This window comes from Gigantopelta aegis, chromosome 4 (genome assembly GCF_016097555.1).
Source record: "Gigantopelta aegis isolate Gae_Host chromosome 4, Gae_host_genome, whole genome shotgun sequence".
In the NCBI taxonomy this organism is placed as follows: domain Eukaryota; kingdom Metazoa; phylum Mollusca; class Gastropoda; order Neomphalida; family Peltospiridae; genus Gigantopelta; species Gigantopelta aegis.
In genome coordinates, this window is record NC_054702.1 from 41918554 (window position 1) to 41938688 (window position 20135).

Below are 20135 nucleotides of genomic sequence, written 5' to 3' on the forward strand. Positions count from 1 at the left end.
GTACTACCTGTCATTAATATCTCAGGGTTTTCTGCCGTTTTCATCCTACTAGTAGCCATTTTGGCCAATTACCCATTTATCAATTTTTTTCAAAATACTTTATACATTTATGAAAATTGGCTAAAACGAAATCCATTCCCCTTTGCAGCCATTTCCTCTCGTAGGCGTTCTATCTCCATATAGAGGCCCGTGGGAACCGGTAGTACAGCCCCCCCCCCCCCCCCCCCCCCCACACACACACACACTCGAGGACAAAAATGTTGTCCTCCTTATGAAGGTAATAATATGGCTTGTCCACCAACCACTAGAGACTGTGACCCTCACTAGATTTGCCTCCTCCGGATATCGTTCCTACAAGCCAGATAATTCCTACATGCAACATCTCGGAATATCACTTGAAGATCACGAAAACGGAAGTTATTATTAGTCTGTGGTCACTTGACCTGGTCTTTCATTGTTGGTAAATGTGGCAAGTGTGATTTGGACAGTGTTTTTATGTGAAGAACCCGCTCTATTAGCAGGGCTAGCGCAGCTCCAAATATTCCAATACCGATCATATAGAAAGCACTTTGTACATCGATGACGCTGATTGGTTTGGCTTCAGCAGTTAAAGTTCCTTCACAGAATGTATTTCTGGGCCAGAGACGTTTTTTCCAAATCTGAAGTAGTCCACTTTCATAAATCTGTAACATTCTGTAAAAGACGAACATATACTGAGATAAAACAAGAATAGTAACACTTGGTATTGTAAAAAAAATGTAATTAACTAATAGCGTCATAATGTTTAACATATAAAAATATGATGTGAGATTGAATGTCAGCAATGTGGGATTGAATGTCAGTAACACAGTTGAATGATAAGGGCTTTTGTTGCTCTCATTCTTTGATGTTCGTGTTGGAGTGACCCTTCATTTCTTTTCATCAGTATATGTCGCTTGATAGATAAGAATAAACCCGGGAAAACATCTAAGCATCAAAGGAGGAGACTTGAGAGAGGGGGGAAGAGAGAGAGAGAGAGAGAGAGAGAGAGAGAGAGAGAGAGAGAGAGAGAGAGAGAGAGAGAGAGAGAGAGAGAGAGAGAGATTAATACTTTCTGGCCCAAATCTCAAGAAAGTTTTTTCTGACACGAGTTTCAAGAAAATCAGTCCTCGACGACCTTGTGCACTCACACCACGCCACATTATGTTTTAGAGACCCTAGTACATGACATGAACATGACACAAACAGGTAACAGTAAAATGTTTAGGAGGTAGTCAGCCGTTTGGATTTCTAGGAGCCCCTTTGTAATGTTCAGCCCCTAAAGATCATAGATCTGACTTTTATGCTGGCAGAATGCATAATATAATGTATTTGTCAAAAATTTATGTTGTTGCGAAATATATACTACTATGAACTTCTACTCTGTGTCCTATTGATTTATAGCTCATAGTAATTCATTATTATGTCAACTTTATCAGAATTAATACAATTAGAACCCGTGAATTAAACAGTAATCACAAAATACTCCATTCCATGTTGCTTTTTCTACACGTGCATCATGTTCGATAACCTACTTTACATATGCTTAAACTGGAGAAATTATCTTCTTGATTTGAAAAATCTAGTAGCTTTCCTTGTGTCGTCGGCCATACCAGTTCAATGGAATCGGATTGTCTGTTAATTTCCACATGCCCACTTAACAATACACCTTCAGCTGCAGATGTAGTAATCAGGGGGCCACATCGAGCTATCGTGCAAAAAAAAGGGTTTTACATGTTCCCAAAATATATGCTTTTTTAAACCCACAATATCATTAGTACTGTCACTGGTAAGCATGAAAACCAAAGATGTTTTTTTCAAAAGGGATTGCCTTAATATATTACACCATGTTTTATAATGGTGGGGTAAACAAGCAAAAAAGCAATTTTGGACAGCAATCTAATTAAAATTAGCTCCACTATTACATGTGGATCTAACAGCAGCCCGTTGGAGCTCATGTTCAGTTGACCTTTCATTAGACCAATCAAAACCTTACTTGCAAAATCATGCCAGTGATTTGAAAATAATTTGAAAACATTCGGGATTATGCCGAGGGTATACGAAATGATTCGGGTGAATTACGAAGTATGACGGAAACTAATTGCAATATAACATTTTATATAAAATTAGTGTCAAGACAAAACAAAAAACCGTGATGGTATAGCCATAAAATTTGATTATACTAGTATACAATCCGGAGTTTATTACTGCACTCCCCCCCCCCCCCCCCCCTTTTTTTTTGGAATGTTGAAATAGACCTGTTGCATAAATAGTCTCACCCGGTATTTTTAGAATTAGTATGCTCCCGAATAACGCTATAAAAGGCGAAGTGTAATTGGTCGATATTTAAATTGTTATTTATAGATGAAATGTCACCTGGACATGGAATTCCACGCAATGCTGTTAGATCTACTGGCAGACCCAGTAGAGCTAATTTTAATCAGATTGTTTTGGACAGAAAACATTTGATCAATCTGTGGTCTCGTTTTATGCAATAATAGCCATTTGTTTTGTATTACATTAAATACCTTGTTTATGAAAATTTGGTCAAATAAATATCAAAATAGATAATTTATACACTCATGGAATAGTTTGTATAATCTTTGTTTTCCTAATTACTCTTGGATCTTAACTACCGCATGTATTGGCCTACAATTGTATATGTCCTCAGTGTGACTTTGGATATTGATTCATTATGTTCCACTGTTGAAAACAAATCCAGTCACACTCTCTGGATCACGTGAATAAGTCCGCTATTTTGAATTTAAGCTGTCAGCCATTCTTACAAAAATATAAAGATGAAATGAACATAATCAATAATACAAGCATAATGTACTCGTGTAATTAGTTTTCATGTTCCACCCTAAGATAGACGTCTATAACATTAGCGAACTGATAAAGGTTACACTATACCAAATACAATACCATAGGTGACAATGTTAATGTATATGGTTAATATATGTATATATATATATATATATATATATATATATATATATATATATATATATATATATATAATCTCGTTGATTCGACTTCGGAAAGGGTCGAACACACCGCAACGATCGAACCAAAAACAAAGTCCCGAGAAAGCTCATACATCCTAATCATGTAAACTTAGAGAGCTCGGCCGAAAAAGGTTTATGGTGATTTTAAGTGCAGCTTGTGGTACGGTAGCTGTTAGACGAATCGTAATAGCAATCAAACAATTAGTGCACAAACGGGCCTCGGCGTAAAACGTTACTTTGAACACGTCTGCAAGATCAGTTTTCAATGAAACACTGGGCGAGCTAACCAGCTGTCATCACTTCAGCAACCACGCATTTCAATGTATATACAACATATTTCACTGGTTCTTTTAAAGTACGCAGACGATACTGTGCTGCTTTCAGAGTCTGTTAATGGTCTGCAGAAAATATTAGATTCGTTATATTCAATTCGATTTATTTATTAACTTTGAACATTTACAGATCATCAGTGTTACATACAGATACATGTACATATACAAGAAATGGTATAATGGTATAATGAAAGTTGTCGACATAAAAAAAAGACACAGAGAATATAAATGCTTGTGTATAAAACTCTGTATATACGTATAGTACTAAATGGAATAATGGTGTAAATAGATATTAACAAATTGTTGTATTCAGAAACAGGGGGAAAATTACTACTAAAGACAAATTGACAATATAATCCAAGTGGTTGATTAACGTTAAATTACAATGGTAAATTTATAAAAATTCAAAATTAACTGCTTTACAAGGCAGAAAAAAACATGGGTCATATCCTCGGACTATGTAATAATCTATCACAGGAAACACAGTTACATGCTTTTGATACTTATATATCTAGGGTGTTAGATTATGGTTGTGAAGTATGGGGTTTTTACCCAGCTCATTATGTAGAAAACGTTCATATCGATATTTGTAAAATAATATTGAATGTGAAAAAGGTACAATAAAAGAAAGAAAGAAAGAAATGTTTTATTTAACGACGCACTCAACACATTTTATTTACGGTTATATGGCGTCAGACATATGGTTAAGGACCACACATATTTTGAGAGGAAACTCGCTGTCGCCACTACATGCGTCACTCTTTCCGATTAGCAGCAAGGGATATTTTATTTGCGCTTCCCACAGGCAGGATAGTACAAACCATGGCCTTTGTTGAACCAGTTATGGATCACTGGTCGGTGCAAGTGGATTACACCTACCCATTGAGCCTTGTAAACCACGATGTAAACCACGTTTTCACTTCTTAATATTACGTGTTCAAATGGACAAATTCAAATAAATATTATTTCGTTTGGAAAGGGTAAAGTTGGAGGGGGGGGGGTTGTTGTTTAACGACATCAAAGATAAAGCATATTGAATTAATAATCATCCGACCCCATACAACCGTAAATAAAATGTGTTGAGTGCGTCGTTAAATAAAACATATCCTATCCTTCCTTCCATCTGCTGTTGGATGTCTAACATTTGGTAATTTTGACATATAATCTTAGAGAGGAATCGGGTGCATGTGCAGGGGGAGGGTATTGGAGGTCGAAACCCTTACTTGCCCAAGCTTAAAGAAAATTGAAATGTATTTTTGGGGGGAGCATGGCCCCATATAAACTTCGATTAACACAGTCTATAACCCCAACCCCGCTGAAATCCCTGCACACGCGCCTTGGAAACCCGCTACATTTTTTTTTTAGCAAGGGATTGTTTATATGTACCATCCCACAGACAGGATATCACATACCATGGTCTTTTTGTATACCCGCCGATGGGGATCGATCCTAGACTGACCGCGCATTTCCAAAAATCACATTTTTAGGTCTAAGTAATGAATAAAAATAACATAGTCTTGAAAAGTGTTACGTAAATCGAACACAGTACCCTCTTCCTCTAGAGCGTTACGTAATTAGTAACACCCCCTTACATGTACCGCGTAAGCCAACAGCTGGCCACTGTCAAAATGTCAAGGCAAATCCCCCACTCATCGACCCCTGGAAAGGCGTTGTACCATCCCTCTATGGATATAAATATGTTTTGGAGATATGAGACGACCCCTCAAGCAAGACAGTTAAATTTGTTCAAAAATTGCGAAATCTCATGTGATCTCTTGTTGGGGAATTCTATACTTGTGATAAGCCAATGAAAACCGAGATCGGTTCCACTTTCAAAATCATGGCTTTGTTTTTGACCTGGATAAGCCAGCGTAGTGAAACCAATGCGGAGTGCGGCGTCATATATGCACCAAACGTAATTGGATTTTCTGTTCTATATGCTTAAATAATAAAAATATTCCAGGGAATGCATTTGAGCTTGTATTTCATATTTGTACATGATGTTATAATATGGTAGCCAGAGACTGTAACTTTAATTTCCATGAGCATTTGATATAGTAGAATGTACAACACAACAAATTCGCTAGTGAACCATGTTAGAATGTGTATGCCACGTGACTCGGTAAACATGAATGGATGACTTCGTATTACAATGTTGAACGATAGAATAAAAACTTTATTCAAGTTGTCTTTCTAATAAAGCTCACACTTTGTGGTATATGCATGAAACACTGTTTCGGTGCGAGTGGACAAATGTATGCAGGGACATGGGTTATTAAGTTATTAACGTATTGCTGTGTGTGGATTTGGCTGCCCAGTCAAGCTTACAGACAAGAGATTAAGGTTATGCGCTGTCCGTCTGCAGTCATTAAGACTAACCAAAGCAAAGAGTCTGCCACAGCACAACCGATCGCATTCAACACTTTTGATGTATTGTCAAATGATGATAGTTGACAACTCGGACCTTTGATAACTGTAACCTATATGTCTTGTTTTATGTGACATTGAACTAGAGCAGTTCGGCGATTAAAGGGGCATGCTTTGGTTTCTTTTAGCAGCTTGGGGATTAACACACATGTAATTACATGTTGTCGTTAAATATAATAATATGTTTTAAATATTCATGAACAGGAATCTCACCCTTCCCTTTCTAAGCTGGCTGTTAAGTACCTGGGAATCCCATCATCATCAGCTGCTGTGGAACGACTATTCAGTATTGGCGGTAATATGTTCCACCCAGATCGCTGCAGGCTTGGAGACCATGCATTCGAACAGCTCATGTGTATTACGAACAATGCACACTGTGCTTAAACAGTCAGACATTTCAAAACCATCTGGTATTATTGTCATACAATGTACATGCGTTTATACATTTTTGATATGATTTTTGATATGATGTAATAAACAATATACAATTATCCATTATTTGTTCTTAATTAGTGAAACAATTTTATGTCGGTAACATCACCTTAAAAATAGTTCATATTTGTGAAAATGTAATCATGATTGTAATCATGATTACTGGGCAGTGCAATCGTAATCGATTACTTTCATTTTCCTTGTAATCGAATCGTAATCGTAATCATGACATTCTTAAATAATCGTAATCGTAATCGAATACTTTTGTCATGTAATCGCCCCATGTCTGATATATATATATACATGTACAGTGAAACTCCACCATTTTTTTTAAAGACTATAATATTTCCTTATTATTTTCTAGGTAAAACTACCCCGGCATTAAGACCACCCCGCTATTGCAGATTACGACCAGTAAAGTCAGCCCTATTGGTTGTTTTTTTGTGCATTTCATCCCCGTTAAAATGACCATATTATGATAGCAAATTTTCTGCATTGTTCGTTTACACAAGTGTTGAAAAGTCACGCATCTAATGGTTTCGTTGTTCTTGCTGGTTGTTAACAAATGACAGGTAATACAGTCAAAGAGTAATCATGTCAGTTTAATCTCTGGAACATAAAAATGATACGGGTACTTTTAGTTTCCGGAATTATTATCACCTAGTTAATATTAATGAGCGAGGTAACGCGCTGATTGGTTGTTTTCATAGTGTAGTCAGTCAAGTGACCCACACGCCTGCACACTCATTCATTTCAAGTTATTTTCGTGCTTATATCCAATTAAGGTTCAAGCACGCTGTCCTGGGAACAAACCACAGGTATCTGTCCATGACAGTGGGTTAGTTGGTTACTGGTTGGTGAGAGAAAAGAGGGTGTAGTGGCCTTACACCTACCCATTGAGCCCTTAAGAACTCGCTCTGGGTTGGAGTCGGCACCGGGCTGCGAACCCTGTACCTACCAGCATGTAGTCCAATGGCTTAATCACTGCGTCACCGAGGCCTGCACACATTCCAATTACAGTGACATGCTGATTAAACACATTTATAAAGAAAGACACTGACTATACAGGGCCGTAGCTAGCGGGGGGGGGGGGGCAGTTCCCCCCACCCCCACCCACCCCAGAAAAATATCCGGAAAGCATTATAGAAACTTAAAGAAAATTCTCTTCTTAACTGTTTAAGGAGTTTTAGACTATTAACTACTCAGTTGCCCCCCCCCCCCCCCCCCCAACAAAAAATCCTAGCTACGGCCATGCTATACAACTTATGTAACTTATCACTGCAATTACTTTTAATGCCCAGCCCAGAACGTTAATGACTGAAGTTGCCTCGACACGTGAATATTATTGTTTAGGTGAAGATACACATTCACCGTCATCCCAACGAGACAGGGAGCACGTAAGTGTTAATTGGAATATCGCTCCATCAAGGTGACTGACTAAGCCAATAGGTAACAAAACAGATGTTATTTAGAGGGGAAACATTGACAAAGTGAGTTTGTGTATTTTGAGCGAGTTGTATCAAGTCGCTGAAAACCAAACATGAATGTTAGTCATACTATCGCTATTTCGATGTAATTTTATAACGCAACATCGTTAGTAGAAATGTCAAATTCAACAATAGACAATAGACACGTGTTTCATATAATTCCACTAATATTCAGTATTTATAATACAACCATGCTTCCTGATAACCCGTACATGATAATTGGAAGTGTTATTATGTCACTGCCTGATAACTCCTCCGTTGCTAGCATGATACATTGGCGTTGCTATGCGTCGTCATATCACCACGAAATGAGCTAGGATGTTTGCTAAATTTTCAGGTAGGTCGTTTCCTCATTATTCAAACATCTGTTTCCAGCAATAATTGTTGAACTACATAAATAAATATAGCATTTGCATGTCCCGTAACATCAAATTATCTCTTATTCTTCAATTATCCATTATTCACACCCATTTGGAACAAGCCAGCGTTTTTAATTAAAGATTTTGAAACAAAAAAGCAAGTAGCTGCCTGCAAAGAATGTTTACATTGGAACAGCGTCTAACGTCAGTCACTAGCAGCCAGCGATGTAGGTCTTCAAGTACCATATAAGCATGAGTTTATTTTCACAGAAAAAGGTACACAAATTGTAATATGACACAACAGACTTTGAAAATATAATCAAAGTGTTTTATTTAAAATTTGGAAACACTTAGCTTTTTGGCTGGTTATGCCATTCCCAAGATGCGTTCGGGCACCTGCTATTATCCGACTTCCTGTAGTAGTTTCTACACGATAATACTACAAGTTTCTATACCGCTTTTGACGGAAACATATTACAAAAATATAACTTGAGAAGGGTTGCATGATAAAAGAAATACCAGGTTACTACGTTTTGATATTGTGGTTATTTGACTCGGTTCTAAACCTCGCCAAACAACCACGATGTCAGAACGTAGTAACCTGATATTCTATATTTATAAATTCATATCGACATTAGTGCCAAAGGTGAACAATTCAAATAAATGATATCTGCAATCTATTTGTTATGTTATAATTGTATATAATTTGGAATCGACTTAAAATTATAGTGACCTATTAATAAGACCACCCCGCTAATAAGACAATATTTATTAAGTCCCATGAGTGGTCTTAATAGCGGTGTTTCACTGTATATTTTAATTGGGTTTAACGTCTCACATGCCAAACTTAATGTTAAACACATCCTATTATCTAAATGTTAATTCTAACTTTTGTTCACTGGTGGGTTGCTTCATTCAGCAAGCCAATAGTACATTATTGGTAGATTCACTGTAATTACTAGTATTCGTTGCAGCTCTATATTTTTATTAAACCGTAAACATGAAACCTATGGAATGTGTGATATCCTTTTTTATAAGCAATTGAAGACTTTTAACTAATTTAATGACTGAGGTATTTGCTAAAATATAAAATATGGACTTACCGAAATATAAAATACTGGTAAAAGCTTGTAGATTGAACTTTTGTATGGCCAGTGTAGTTTCCATCAAATGAAGTGAAATTATTGTGGTGTAAAGTACCTATTGGCCAACAGAACGTGTGAAATTTCATCTAAAAAGTAATAATAAATAATGTCATTTATAAAAATGCATACATACTCATCTCGGAACACTTGCTTGTACGGCGAATTATTGGGGAGTCCGAATGCATACTGCATAGGCAGGAATTGTTCTTTAATAAACTGCAAGTCACACTCGTCAGCGAGCCAGACCTCCATCATCGATCTGTCGCCTATATAGGCATAGCCACCATTCTTCACTTTATGTAGATGTTCTGTAGCATTTGTGCTGAGAATGGAAGTGTCGCTGGCGTTGAAGGTCTTTAGACCATTCCATATTTTTTGGTAAACAGAACGGTTAGACCTCTGCAAGAACACATAAATAAAATATGATAGTTATATTTATTGCATAGATGAGTTTTATAAATAGAAAGGAGAGTTCTGCGTATAAATGTTTAAGTTAAGTGCATCACCTTTAATCATTTGATCTTAAACAAGAATCGTTTTAAATTTTAATTGATTTGGACGACTAAAGTTAAAGCCAGGCATGTGGGCCAGTATTACATTGCCACGACATTTGTTTACTCATGGGTGTACATGTTGGTGTTGGGTCGATGCCTGAACTAGCTCCCACTAGTTAAACTTGATATATACTAATCATTAAAACATTTGAACACTTCATTAAACATTATTGTTGTTCGGTTCTTAAAACACACACACACACACACACACACACACACACACACACACACACACACACACACACAAACAGAAAACGATCAAAGTTTTCTATATTTCGTTTTAATTTAGCCAAACCTCAAACAAATGGCAGCATTCAACAGTAAGCAGAGGGTTCCGTAGTGTCAAAATGCCATAGCCTTCTCATAGACTCCCATAGACTGGAAAAACTTGGTTAGCTGATCCACTACTAATGATGCACGGATCAAAAACAATGCAAACAATGTTAGAAACAACAAATGATATAGAAACATCCATCAGAACAATGCAGCAAACAGTTCTAAGTTCAGAAAACAAGGAAATTATTAGTCACAAAGGTGATAACAAATAGCCTAAGTGCAACGTGGCCAAAAAAGAGCTAATGTTAACCTGACAAGAAAGTCCCCACGCATCAATTCAAAGATACGTCATTACCTGTCAGTATGATGGACATCTCTAGATACTGCCCAACAATCCCAACAGTGACGTCAACGTTGCGTAAGTGCTCTCAACTCGTACAGGTTAGATGCCAATGTAGGTGAAAGGCTTTCGTTTTCATAAGTATGCAGTATGGTTGATCTAATCCACATTGATACTCTATTCTTGATAATGTGAAGCCGAATTTCTTCTGTTGACCACAGTCCTTACGTTGTCTGATCGCCGAGATGTGTTCTGCAACCTTCCAACAACTCGTCGATGTATAGCGATGGTGAGTCGCTTGAAAAGGGCATAAAGAGATTACATCTCCGACATTCGACGGAATCTGCCACCACTGAAGACTGGCCCAAGGTTTGTCTGGAAGGCTGTTGATCAAACTCGGATCATCTAGTGATATGTAAGGATCCAGGAAGACTTGAACCCGTTTCAGCTGGAGCGGTGTCCCAGAGTCATATCTTATTCTAATTTTATAAGACTGACTGATGAAACGTTACTGGTTGGGTCGTCTGGATCTTATCCAACCTGTCGATTGGAATCGAATTTGCATCAATAAACAGGGGCTTTTATGTTGGTAGCAACTGAGACTTATCGTGATTGATGACCCAACTGAGAGCTAACTTCACTTTGTCCAGGCAATTGTCTAGAGACGGGTAAGAGAAAATACGCCGATGACGCAGGACACGGGATCCCGAAGATGTTATCCTAGTGACCTGTCACGGCACTATCGATATACCAAACAGTAGAACCACCCATTCGCCCATTTGTAATGAACATCCTGGAAGATGAACCACAGGACTCTGTCACCACATCATGTCATCAATTACCTGAACATTCAGGCCCAATGGTTATCGTGGTGGTCTGGGAACTGTAGGAGATTTGATGTGCTATGTTCGAGATGGCATCTTGGTACAAACCCTAAATTTCAATATATACATCACTAGTTTTATTTCAAGGTCTAGGCATTGGGAACTAATCTACTAACAGTCAATACGTACGCCCAAATGATCCAGTAAATGATTTACAGTTTTGTAGCTGGAGTTTAGGTTGCTGTGTCAAAAATGCAGGCCAGTATAGAGATCATGTGGAAATAACTCATCCATTCGTCTTTAATACACCTAACAAGCAATTGACGATTAGCTGAAGAAACTGAAATAGCTTGTGATTCCATCCATTTGTGGTTCTGTCTTTGATTTGGTTTTATCATTTTATAATTGTTCAGAAACATTCCTTAAATACTTTGTATAACCATTTTGTCCCAGTTTCCCCATCCAGTGAAATATGTTCATAACAGCCTTGGTAACACATTCGTGAGTCGCGACTTGAGTCACAAAACGCATGCCTTGGCCAACACCACCCAAGTAGTGGGCTGGATCTTGAGGAAATAGTGGCATATAATTTGTTTGAAAAGGTTTTGAAATAACTGGGGGTATTTGGGTCTTGTCCATGACTTTTGGAATTGCTGTAGTCCTGAAGGCATTTTTTCAAATAATTTCATTAATGTCCTGCATCATTTTGCTATTTTGTTCTTCAAAGGTATAACAGAGAACGTGTGTTTGGTCTTAACTTAGGATGGTCGAAAAGCGCATTATATCTTCGTTATGTGCACAAGAAGCCAAAATGACATAACTAACATGAGTTTGGGTGAAGGACATAGCGGCAAACATCTCCATATCAGAGTTAGGATTTTTAAATGAAGTAGTTTGTACAAGTACTTGAACTTGTACTTTAAAAGACAACAGCATATCTTCCTTTTATCTTTTAAGACATATAGAACTTATGGGGCTTTGCATGCACAACGCTGCCGTCACTCAGAATGGTAAAATGTGCTCAAATAACTTTATTTCATTTGTACATTTGCATGCAATCCCTTCTCCCATACTTAAAAACACACGCACACACCATAGCCGTACCTAGTTTAAATTAAATAGGGGTAGGCCCGTATGAAAGATATTTGAAATGGGGGTACAATCTCTAGCACGGACAGAGTTCCTAGTTGGTTTGAGGGATAGAAAGCAGATTTATTTCTTTATACAGAGTATGAGAAGAAAAAAAGCCTATACGTTTTCGCCTTCAAGTGTGTGTGTGTGTGTGTGGGGAGGGGGGGGGGGGGCACAGACACATACACACTTTTGGATAGAAAAACAAATGTGGCCAAATATGATCACCAAGACTAGCATTGTCATCTTAAAGAGAATGTTGGTGGCTATCTTGGATTTTAAAGTAAAATCGATCATTCAGGCACAATATCAGGCACAACAACATGTTTATGTGAGCATATATCTACTCTACCAAGTTTATTATGTAATGGAATAAAATGTTTCTGACAAAGCATATAGTTTTAAGTAAGTAATTGCCACAATGATTTTTTGTTTTTTATTCAGCAAAAATGTATGCTTTAAATAAATGGATGCCATTATTTTTGCCCAAATGACACTTTTAATATGCGATACAGGCTGCAATTGCGCTTCCAAGGACAAAATGTAGGGGTATATTTATATTTAAGTTAAATATGAAGATATTTCACTAAAATGACCACACTATAAACCTACAATGAAAACATCAAGATAGGAAAGGATGTAACGTAAATGCCATATCGTTGAGTTCACGGACACTATTTTTTCCAGAACATCCACTGAATGAGAAAACTGACTGAATGGTCCTCCAATATCACCAAAGAAGCCGTAACAGGAACAGTAACAGGAACAACAGATGCCACAGTCAAATTCGTTAGCTCTTATCAGAGAAGGTCACATCGAATGTGAAATCTCCGCCAAAGACTCCTTCCTTGGTAGACACTGGCACAATAAAAGGCCCAAATGCCTTAAAAGATCGATCCAATCATATTGCATCCCAAACATAATATTTAAAAGCACAATGTGTCAATTGAAAATCGTTAGCATCTTTATTGGACATAAAATGTCTGCACTTGATACAAACTCTTATCGTCTAGTAGCAGTCTCAGACATGATTGGAAGTCGATGACTTTTAATTAAACATAAACACGATCGCCATGAAGAAAAAGCAAACTTGCGGCCGAAACTGATCCACGACGTGGAATAAAGCAACGAATGAATGAATGTGTAACGACACCCCAGCACAAAAATACACATCGGACATTGGGTGTCACAAACGGTAAGTATATGAAAATATTTATATAATAATGTAAAACCACAGTGTAAGGAGCTGTGGGGAAAAGTACAATACAATACATATATCAAGGTAAGTATATTTTAAAACTTTGTATAGAAATCAAAGTATTTTAAAAAACTTAAAAATTAATTATGGGTAGAACTTAAAAGATTTCAATACATTTTTTGTTGTTAAATATATCATTTCTCGTCGTCTTCAAATTATCACACTCCACCCAAATTTGGCACAGCCAGTGCACACCGACCATGCCACAAATGAATGTGTTAAATATGTATAGCCGACGCGGACACGGCACTTGGCTACCTCATCCTTCCCGCACCGCCTGCAGGAGGACCGCCACCCAGGACTGGTTTGACACCGTTCCAATCATCTTTCCAAGTCGAAAAGATATATTGATTAATATGATATTTAAAATCAATGCTGGGGATACCGACACTGTCACAAGGCAAATCCAAAGCAGACATAGCAGTAACATCTGCCTTTCAATTGCCCTTAATGCCAACATGGCTGCGTACCCAATAAAATGTAACATCTTTATTGGCAATGGATAAAAAAAACACAAAAAAAACAACAACACACATTCGTACCACCAGTTTCATGTGCTGTAATGCTTGGAGATACGAAAGTGGGTCTGTAAATATAATATATTTGGATGCATATGAATCCTTAATCTGTTCCATAGCTTTAATGATTGCAAAGTTTCAGCAGTAAAAATTGATTGCTGAATCAGGCAATCTCATGGAAATTATTATGTCGGGTGGATAAACTATAGCAGAAGACATAGAATTCACATTCCGTGATCCGTCTGTGTACACAGACATGTAATCACGGTATCTCTCTTGAGTTTCCATGAAATAAAGCAAATAAAGCTAAAATAAGCAAGACTACATGCGGTAGAAACTAATCAACATTAAAAACATTCGACTAAACCAACAAAAAACCCAACCCACTATGGTTTAGATGATAAAAGAGTAAATAAAGACGTATGAGCAAAGGAGAAAGAAGGAATCTTCAGACATAAGCCCAGAACAGAAACCCAGGACTCATTAGAAGATTTTAGGTCATGCCTGCCTACTAATACTTAAAAACACCAAGTGTCAATCGAACCTACTGCACCGATTCTGGTGACATTTGACAGGCCAGTGTTTTATCCAATCAGCTTCTACAAGAGAGAGAGAGAGAGAGAGAGAGAGAGAGAGAGAGAGAGAGAGAGAGAGAGAGAGAGAGAGAGAGAGAGAGAGAGAGAGAGAGAGGCAACTTAATCGGTAGTTAAGAATATATACTCTCAAACATTCTGTTTGAAACTAATGAAACAAACTAGTATTTATATCCAACAATTTTTAAATTGCAGCAGGGTTAATGACTCACTCAGGAGCTAATAGTCGACCAGAAGAAACGTTGACCCAGTAAATATAATATTAAAAACACCAAGTACACGGGGTGGGAAGATGCCATTTGTTTGAGGTCAGGCTGAGATAAAAAGAAATAAGTTAAACAAAACTATTATTGAAAGGCAATTCACTTAAAGATACTGAAAAAAAATATAGGATTATAATAAAGGATATAATATGTGGATATTTTCTTTAACATGTAATACAGATTGTTTAATAATGTTAAAATATATTAAGAGAGAAGAAAAAGTAAAAAAAAGATGATGAAAGTAGCCAGTTTAAACAATACAAAGAAAGTAAAACTGTTAATCAATACATCAGATGGGTTTAGAAATGTTATTGCAGAAAAACAAATGTCTAAATTAATAAAATTGAAGGACAGGGCAGACCATCAAGTAGTGTTTAAACTCTTCAGTTTGGCCATACAAGAACAGTTAGGTCTTGACTGAAAGCTTTGTTTCAATTTAGTTGCTGAGGAAAATGCCGATCCTAAGTCTGGTGTGAATGGCTCTTTATAAATAAATATAGTTTACGACGTGGCATAGACGGGTCCTGTGATACCAGTCGTCTGGCCAGAGACAGAATATATTTTCTTGAGAAGAGAGAGTTTCTTAATATGTACAGATGTGGCCGAGTTTGGGTGGAATTTAGAATGTCAGTGAACATTATAAACTATCAACACATGTGAGTTTGAGCCAATCATGGTTTGTAGTTTAGCCATTTCAGTTTTCCCGGAGTTGGATGAAATATCTGTTGCTTAAAAGTTTCAATTATGAGTTGCTTGTTTTATCAGTTTAATTTGTGTTTCTTAAGCAAAAGGGATTTATATAGGGTTGCAAATTCAGAGATTGGCAAATGATAACTTAATTTATTACATACCTGTGAGAGATAACGGAGTTTAATAACAACATCGTACGTCACATTGTAAGATACAGTTTTCCTTAAAGGGACATACCCTAGTTTCAACCCGTGAAAATTAACACTAAGTTTATAGTTAATCTACAAACCTGTAACACATTTGGATACAGTTACAATTGAGTGAAACATGAGTCTGTGACTTTGAAATGGTGAAATACCCTCTAAAAATATACTAAAACTCGACTCTATAATTGTTACTTCTCAAACGTACGTGCGTTTCTAAAAATATATGAGAAATGCTTTTTGTGATATTAAAAACACCAGGATGACCAAAAAGACTTCGAATGTACGGAAATGTATAATTTAAACAATAAAATCTTAGTAAAGTATGATTTCAGTTATCAAAAACTGCTGTAATAGCTAAAAATAAGCCTTAGTGTTTAAAAACTAGGGTATGTCCCTTTAACAAAGCCGCAATATACACAGTAACGTGAGTTGCCCACATCACATTAAGACGGAATAGGGCCAACACAGTGTGACGTACGATTTTGTACATTTCTTATTGAAATCAGTGTGGAGTTCAGCCAGACCGAGCAGAAAAACATCCGGCAGATTGGTTTAGGCGCTTCATGTTAAAAATAATAACCACTTCGGAATCCAGTCAAAATAGTTCGGAAACGTTAGAAAAAACGGCTGGCTGAACTGAGGGCTAATTTTAATCTCAGTAATACGAAATCTTTTTAAAACCGCCGTCAAATAAACTATTTGAGAAATCCAAAATCTGGGTCATAAATCTCGATTGTATGTTGACACTCGAATACCAGCTACTCTAAATGTTTACTTTTTTCACTTTTTGATAAAGTCTAAGCAATAATTATAGGTAGGTAATAAATAAAATACTACACTTCTTTGAGTTTAATACTATTTTATGAACTAGTACATTCTAGGGAGCAAAAGCGACCTAGATACTATTTTCTAATGTACTCGGTCATAAAAAATGGTATTAAACTGAAACTCGTGTAGTATACTCTATGTATATAATGTGTGGAGGCGACTAGAATGTCCAAAACATTGACATATTCATCAATGTTTGAAAATTAGATGTTACAGATTGATTTCAGAATTATATAAGTGTCACTCGTAGAGAACATTATGTAGACCTGGGGTTTTTTATTATTATTTCTCTTCCTATATATTAATAAAAACAGTTTTGGTAAACGGGCTTCTGGTGGTGGGTTTGGCAAATATTGGGGTCAAAGTAGCCCCTCCATCCCCTCTCACAAACAGGGTTAATTACTAACAGCACTATTGGGAGAGTAGATAACTGGAATAACCTTTCAAATGTTGATAGAAACATCAAACTGTGCACAGATGATCTTCCTGGGGCGTTCGTGAAATTCATTTTTAAGATGGCAGCTATACCAATGTTCATTATTGAGATGTATTGTAACAGAGGTGTTCGATATTAGTCATTTTATGTTAGTTTTATATATTTAGAAACATGCTGAACCTAACGTCTGATATGTAAAAAAACGTATCTGATGGTGGGGTTGACAAATATTGGGGTCAGTGTATGGCAAACTCCCCAAAACATGGGCATTTACTACTAGGACTACTGGCAGAGCAGATAACAGAAATGACCCTTCAAATGGATATACAAACATGAAACTTTCCACAGATGATCTCTGTGGAGAGTTCTTGAAAGTCAATCAAAGAACAACCTGAAATGTCAATATGGCGGTAATGTTTTACGATGGCTGCTATTTTTTTCTCAGACATTGTCTGTTATTTACATATATAATAATACCTCTGTCCGATTTATGTACTAGTATTTAAAAACATGTTTAAAGTAATTCTGATATTTAAAATACTATCAGAATACTGGTACCAGCTTATGTTCGTCTATTGTAGCTCGTTACTATGTTTGAAGGAAATATGGCAGCTATTTTGAATAAAAACATTAATTCTGATAGTATTTTAAATATCAGTGATTGGATTTGACGAATGCCCCGGAGAGATGATCTGTGCCAAGTTCGATGTTTCTATCATCATTTGAAAGGTTTTCCCAGTTATCTGCTCTCCCAATAGTGCTATTAGTAGTTCGCCCTGTTTGTTTGCTTATGGGTTTTTTGTGGGGGGGTTTTGTGTGTGGGTTTTTTTTTGGGTTTTTATGCGGGGGTGGGGGGGGTGTTACTCTAACCCCCGTATTTACCACATCCACTACCAGAAGCCCGTTTACTGAACTTTTTTGTTTGTTAACATATATGATGTGGAATACAAAAAAACCCAAGTCTATATAATGTCTTATCCGTGTGGTACTTAGCTCATTCTAAAGCCGTTCTATTATGGTAGCAAACATGACCGTGTTAAAATATGTTTGCTTTGTCCAGATATAAAAGTTTTTATTTTGGTAAAGGTTTTGTCGTTCTGATTTAGGAATCCCACATTTTAATAGTGATTTTGCATTATTTGGCCAATGTATAGGAGGTTAGAGGGTGATTCTCTTTTTGAAACAACATTTTGACAGAATATTTTTCTCTTTATATCAAGGCTGATGATTACACGCACTTTAAAAATCAGAGGCCAAATTGTGCCCCCTACCGTCCCCCATTTGTACTCGTCTTGGTTGACCATTGTTTGGAGGTTGTTGAAGGGAAGCTTATCCTTTGTTACAGTCAGAAAGGCAATTAGGTTTCCGCTGTAGGTCGCTGCCATTACGATGGAGAAAAGCCACCACATGCTCACTACAGTTCTGCCAGTTTGAGAGTATGGAAGATGTTCGCCCCCTGTACAGATTGATAAAGAAAAATAAAATTAAAATCAGTTTTATGTGAATGCACAATTAAAATAAAAATACATCTTGGACTATAACGATGCAAATATTTTGGGATAATACGTGATATTTTAAGTCTTTAAAGAAATTCATTTTTTGGTAATGATAAATCAGTACAGTTGATAGACACACACATGCAGACAAATACAAAACAAATAACCAATTAAAAACACCCCACCGGATCACCCATCCAAAACACAACAACAAAAAATCGAAGAAAGGGGATTAGTTTGCATCCCTGATGCAATTACACCTCCACCTCCTACGATTACACACTTCTTTACCAAATCTTCACCGTACAGAAATTGTCTACAAGATTTACTCCTACAACTTCAGTTTCTAATGATATAAAACACTCATTAAGATAAAGTAAACAGATACATACTAAACATAGACGATGATGTAAAAACATTTACCAACCCAATCACTGAAATACACAATTTCAAAATATAACTGACTACAGAAAATAAATAAATGCCCTGAAGATATTTACTGTCTTTAGAGTGTGTATGTTCAACTATATAATATTAAAAAGTGTATGTAGTCACAACTTTTATATTCGGATTGATCTCTATTAAATAATTCATACTCAACTGCTACATTGAGTGACTATTATTTTGAAGACACCAAGATAAAAGAAAACATGACTGAATATAACGTCATAAACATCAATGTTGGGGAAGATCCTAGATATTGAATTTGGCTGTCTGCAAATCGCCGAGTGGAACAGATGTCAAGTCCATCAGTCAAAGTGGTCTTCTTTTAGGGAATGTCAAACACCTACTGATATTTCTGACTGTATTTTATTTGTAACATAAGTGATTGCATGTTTCAGCTTACAGTGGTTGGAAGTTGTAAGCAACTCTAAACTCCCTTAGCTAAGGTTATTTTTGGAGTCGTTTAATTTTTAAAATGTTTACTTTTCGACTATTCTATGGTTATTTTCCACAATTAATTGTGTTACACTCATACGTGATAGTAACTAAAACACCATCAAGCTTATTTCTTTCTTATCAGCCATGATTTTCGATATTCCTACAGTCATATAACATGTTCCATTTAATACAAAGAGTTTTTGTAAACGATGTCGTACCTTGTGTTAACAATGCCCCATACATATACCAGAAAGCATCGCTGAATATCCGACCACTTCGAGTCCTTCCGCCGTATTTCTTATCAGAGTAATAAGGATTCCATCTCTCGAGGAGGAAGAAGAAAAACGTGGTGAACACAAGACTGACTCCGATGCACAACAACACCTGCCATTTGAATGGATCTATTAATGTTCGCCATTTCCTTTTGTTGGGATCTGGCTTCTTTATGAGAACGGTAGTGTATTCATAGAAGAAAGGAAAAATGAAGTCCATCACCTCTTCCCGTTTTGGTTCAATTGCAAGTGGTGCAGCGGTCAGATCCACCTCCTAAAATAAAACTACAAAGTATTATAAGCACAAATTACTGCTAAACCTGTGATTCAGCAGCCGATCACAGTACTTTCTTTATTTGT

The 20135-nt window shown here is 36.7% G+C and overlaps 1 protein-coding gene across 1 annotated transcript in view; it reads right to left on the reverse strand.

Annotated features, from left to right (window-relative positions):
* Positions 1–250: 250 nt before the first annotated feature.
* LOC121369840 (glutamate receptor ionotropic, delta-1-like) overlaps positions 251–20135 on the reverse strand; it is a 22187-nt gene continuing 2302 nt past the window's right edge. The window contains exons 3-6 of the mRNA XM_041494916.1: positions 19722–20049; positions 18364–18581; positions 9342–9607; positions 251–693 (exon numbers count right to left, since the gene is read on the reverse strand). Of these exons, the coding sequence (XP_041350850.1) occupies positions 435–693; positions 9342–9607; positions 18364–18581; positions 19722–20049 (1071 nt within the window). The 3' untranslated portion in view covers positions 251–434. The remainder of the gene's footprint in view (positions 694–9341; positions 9608–18363; positions 18582–19721; positions 20050–20135) is intronic.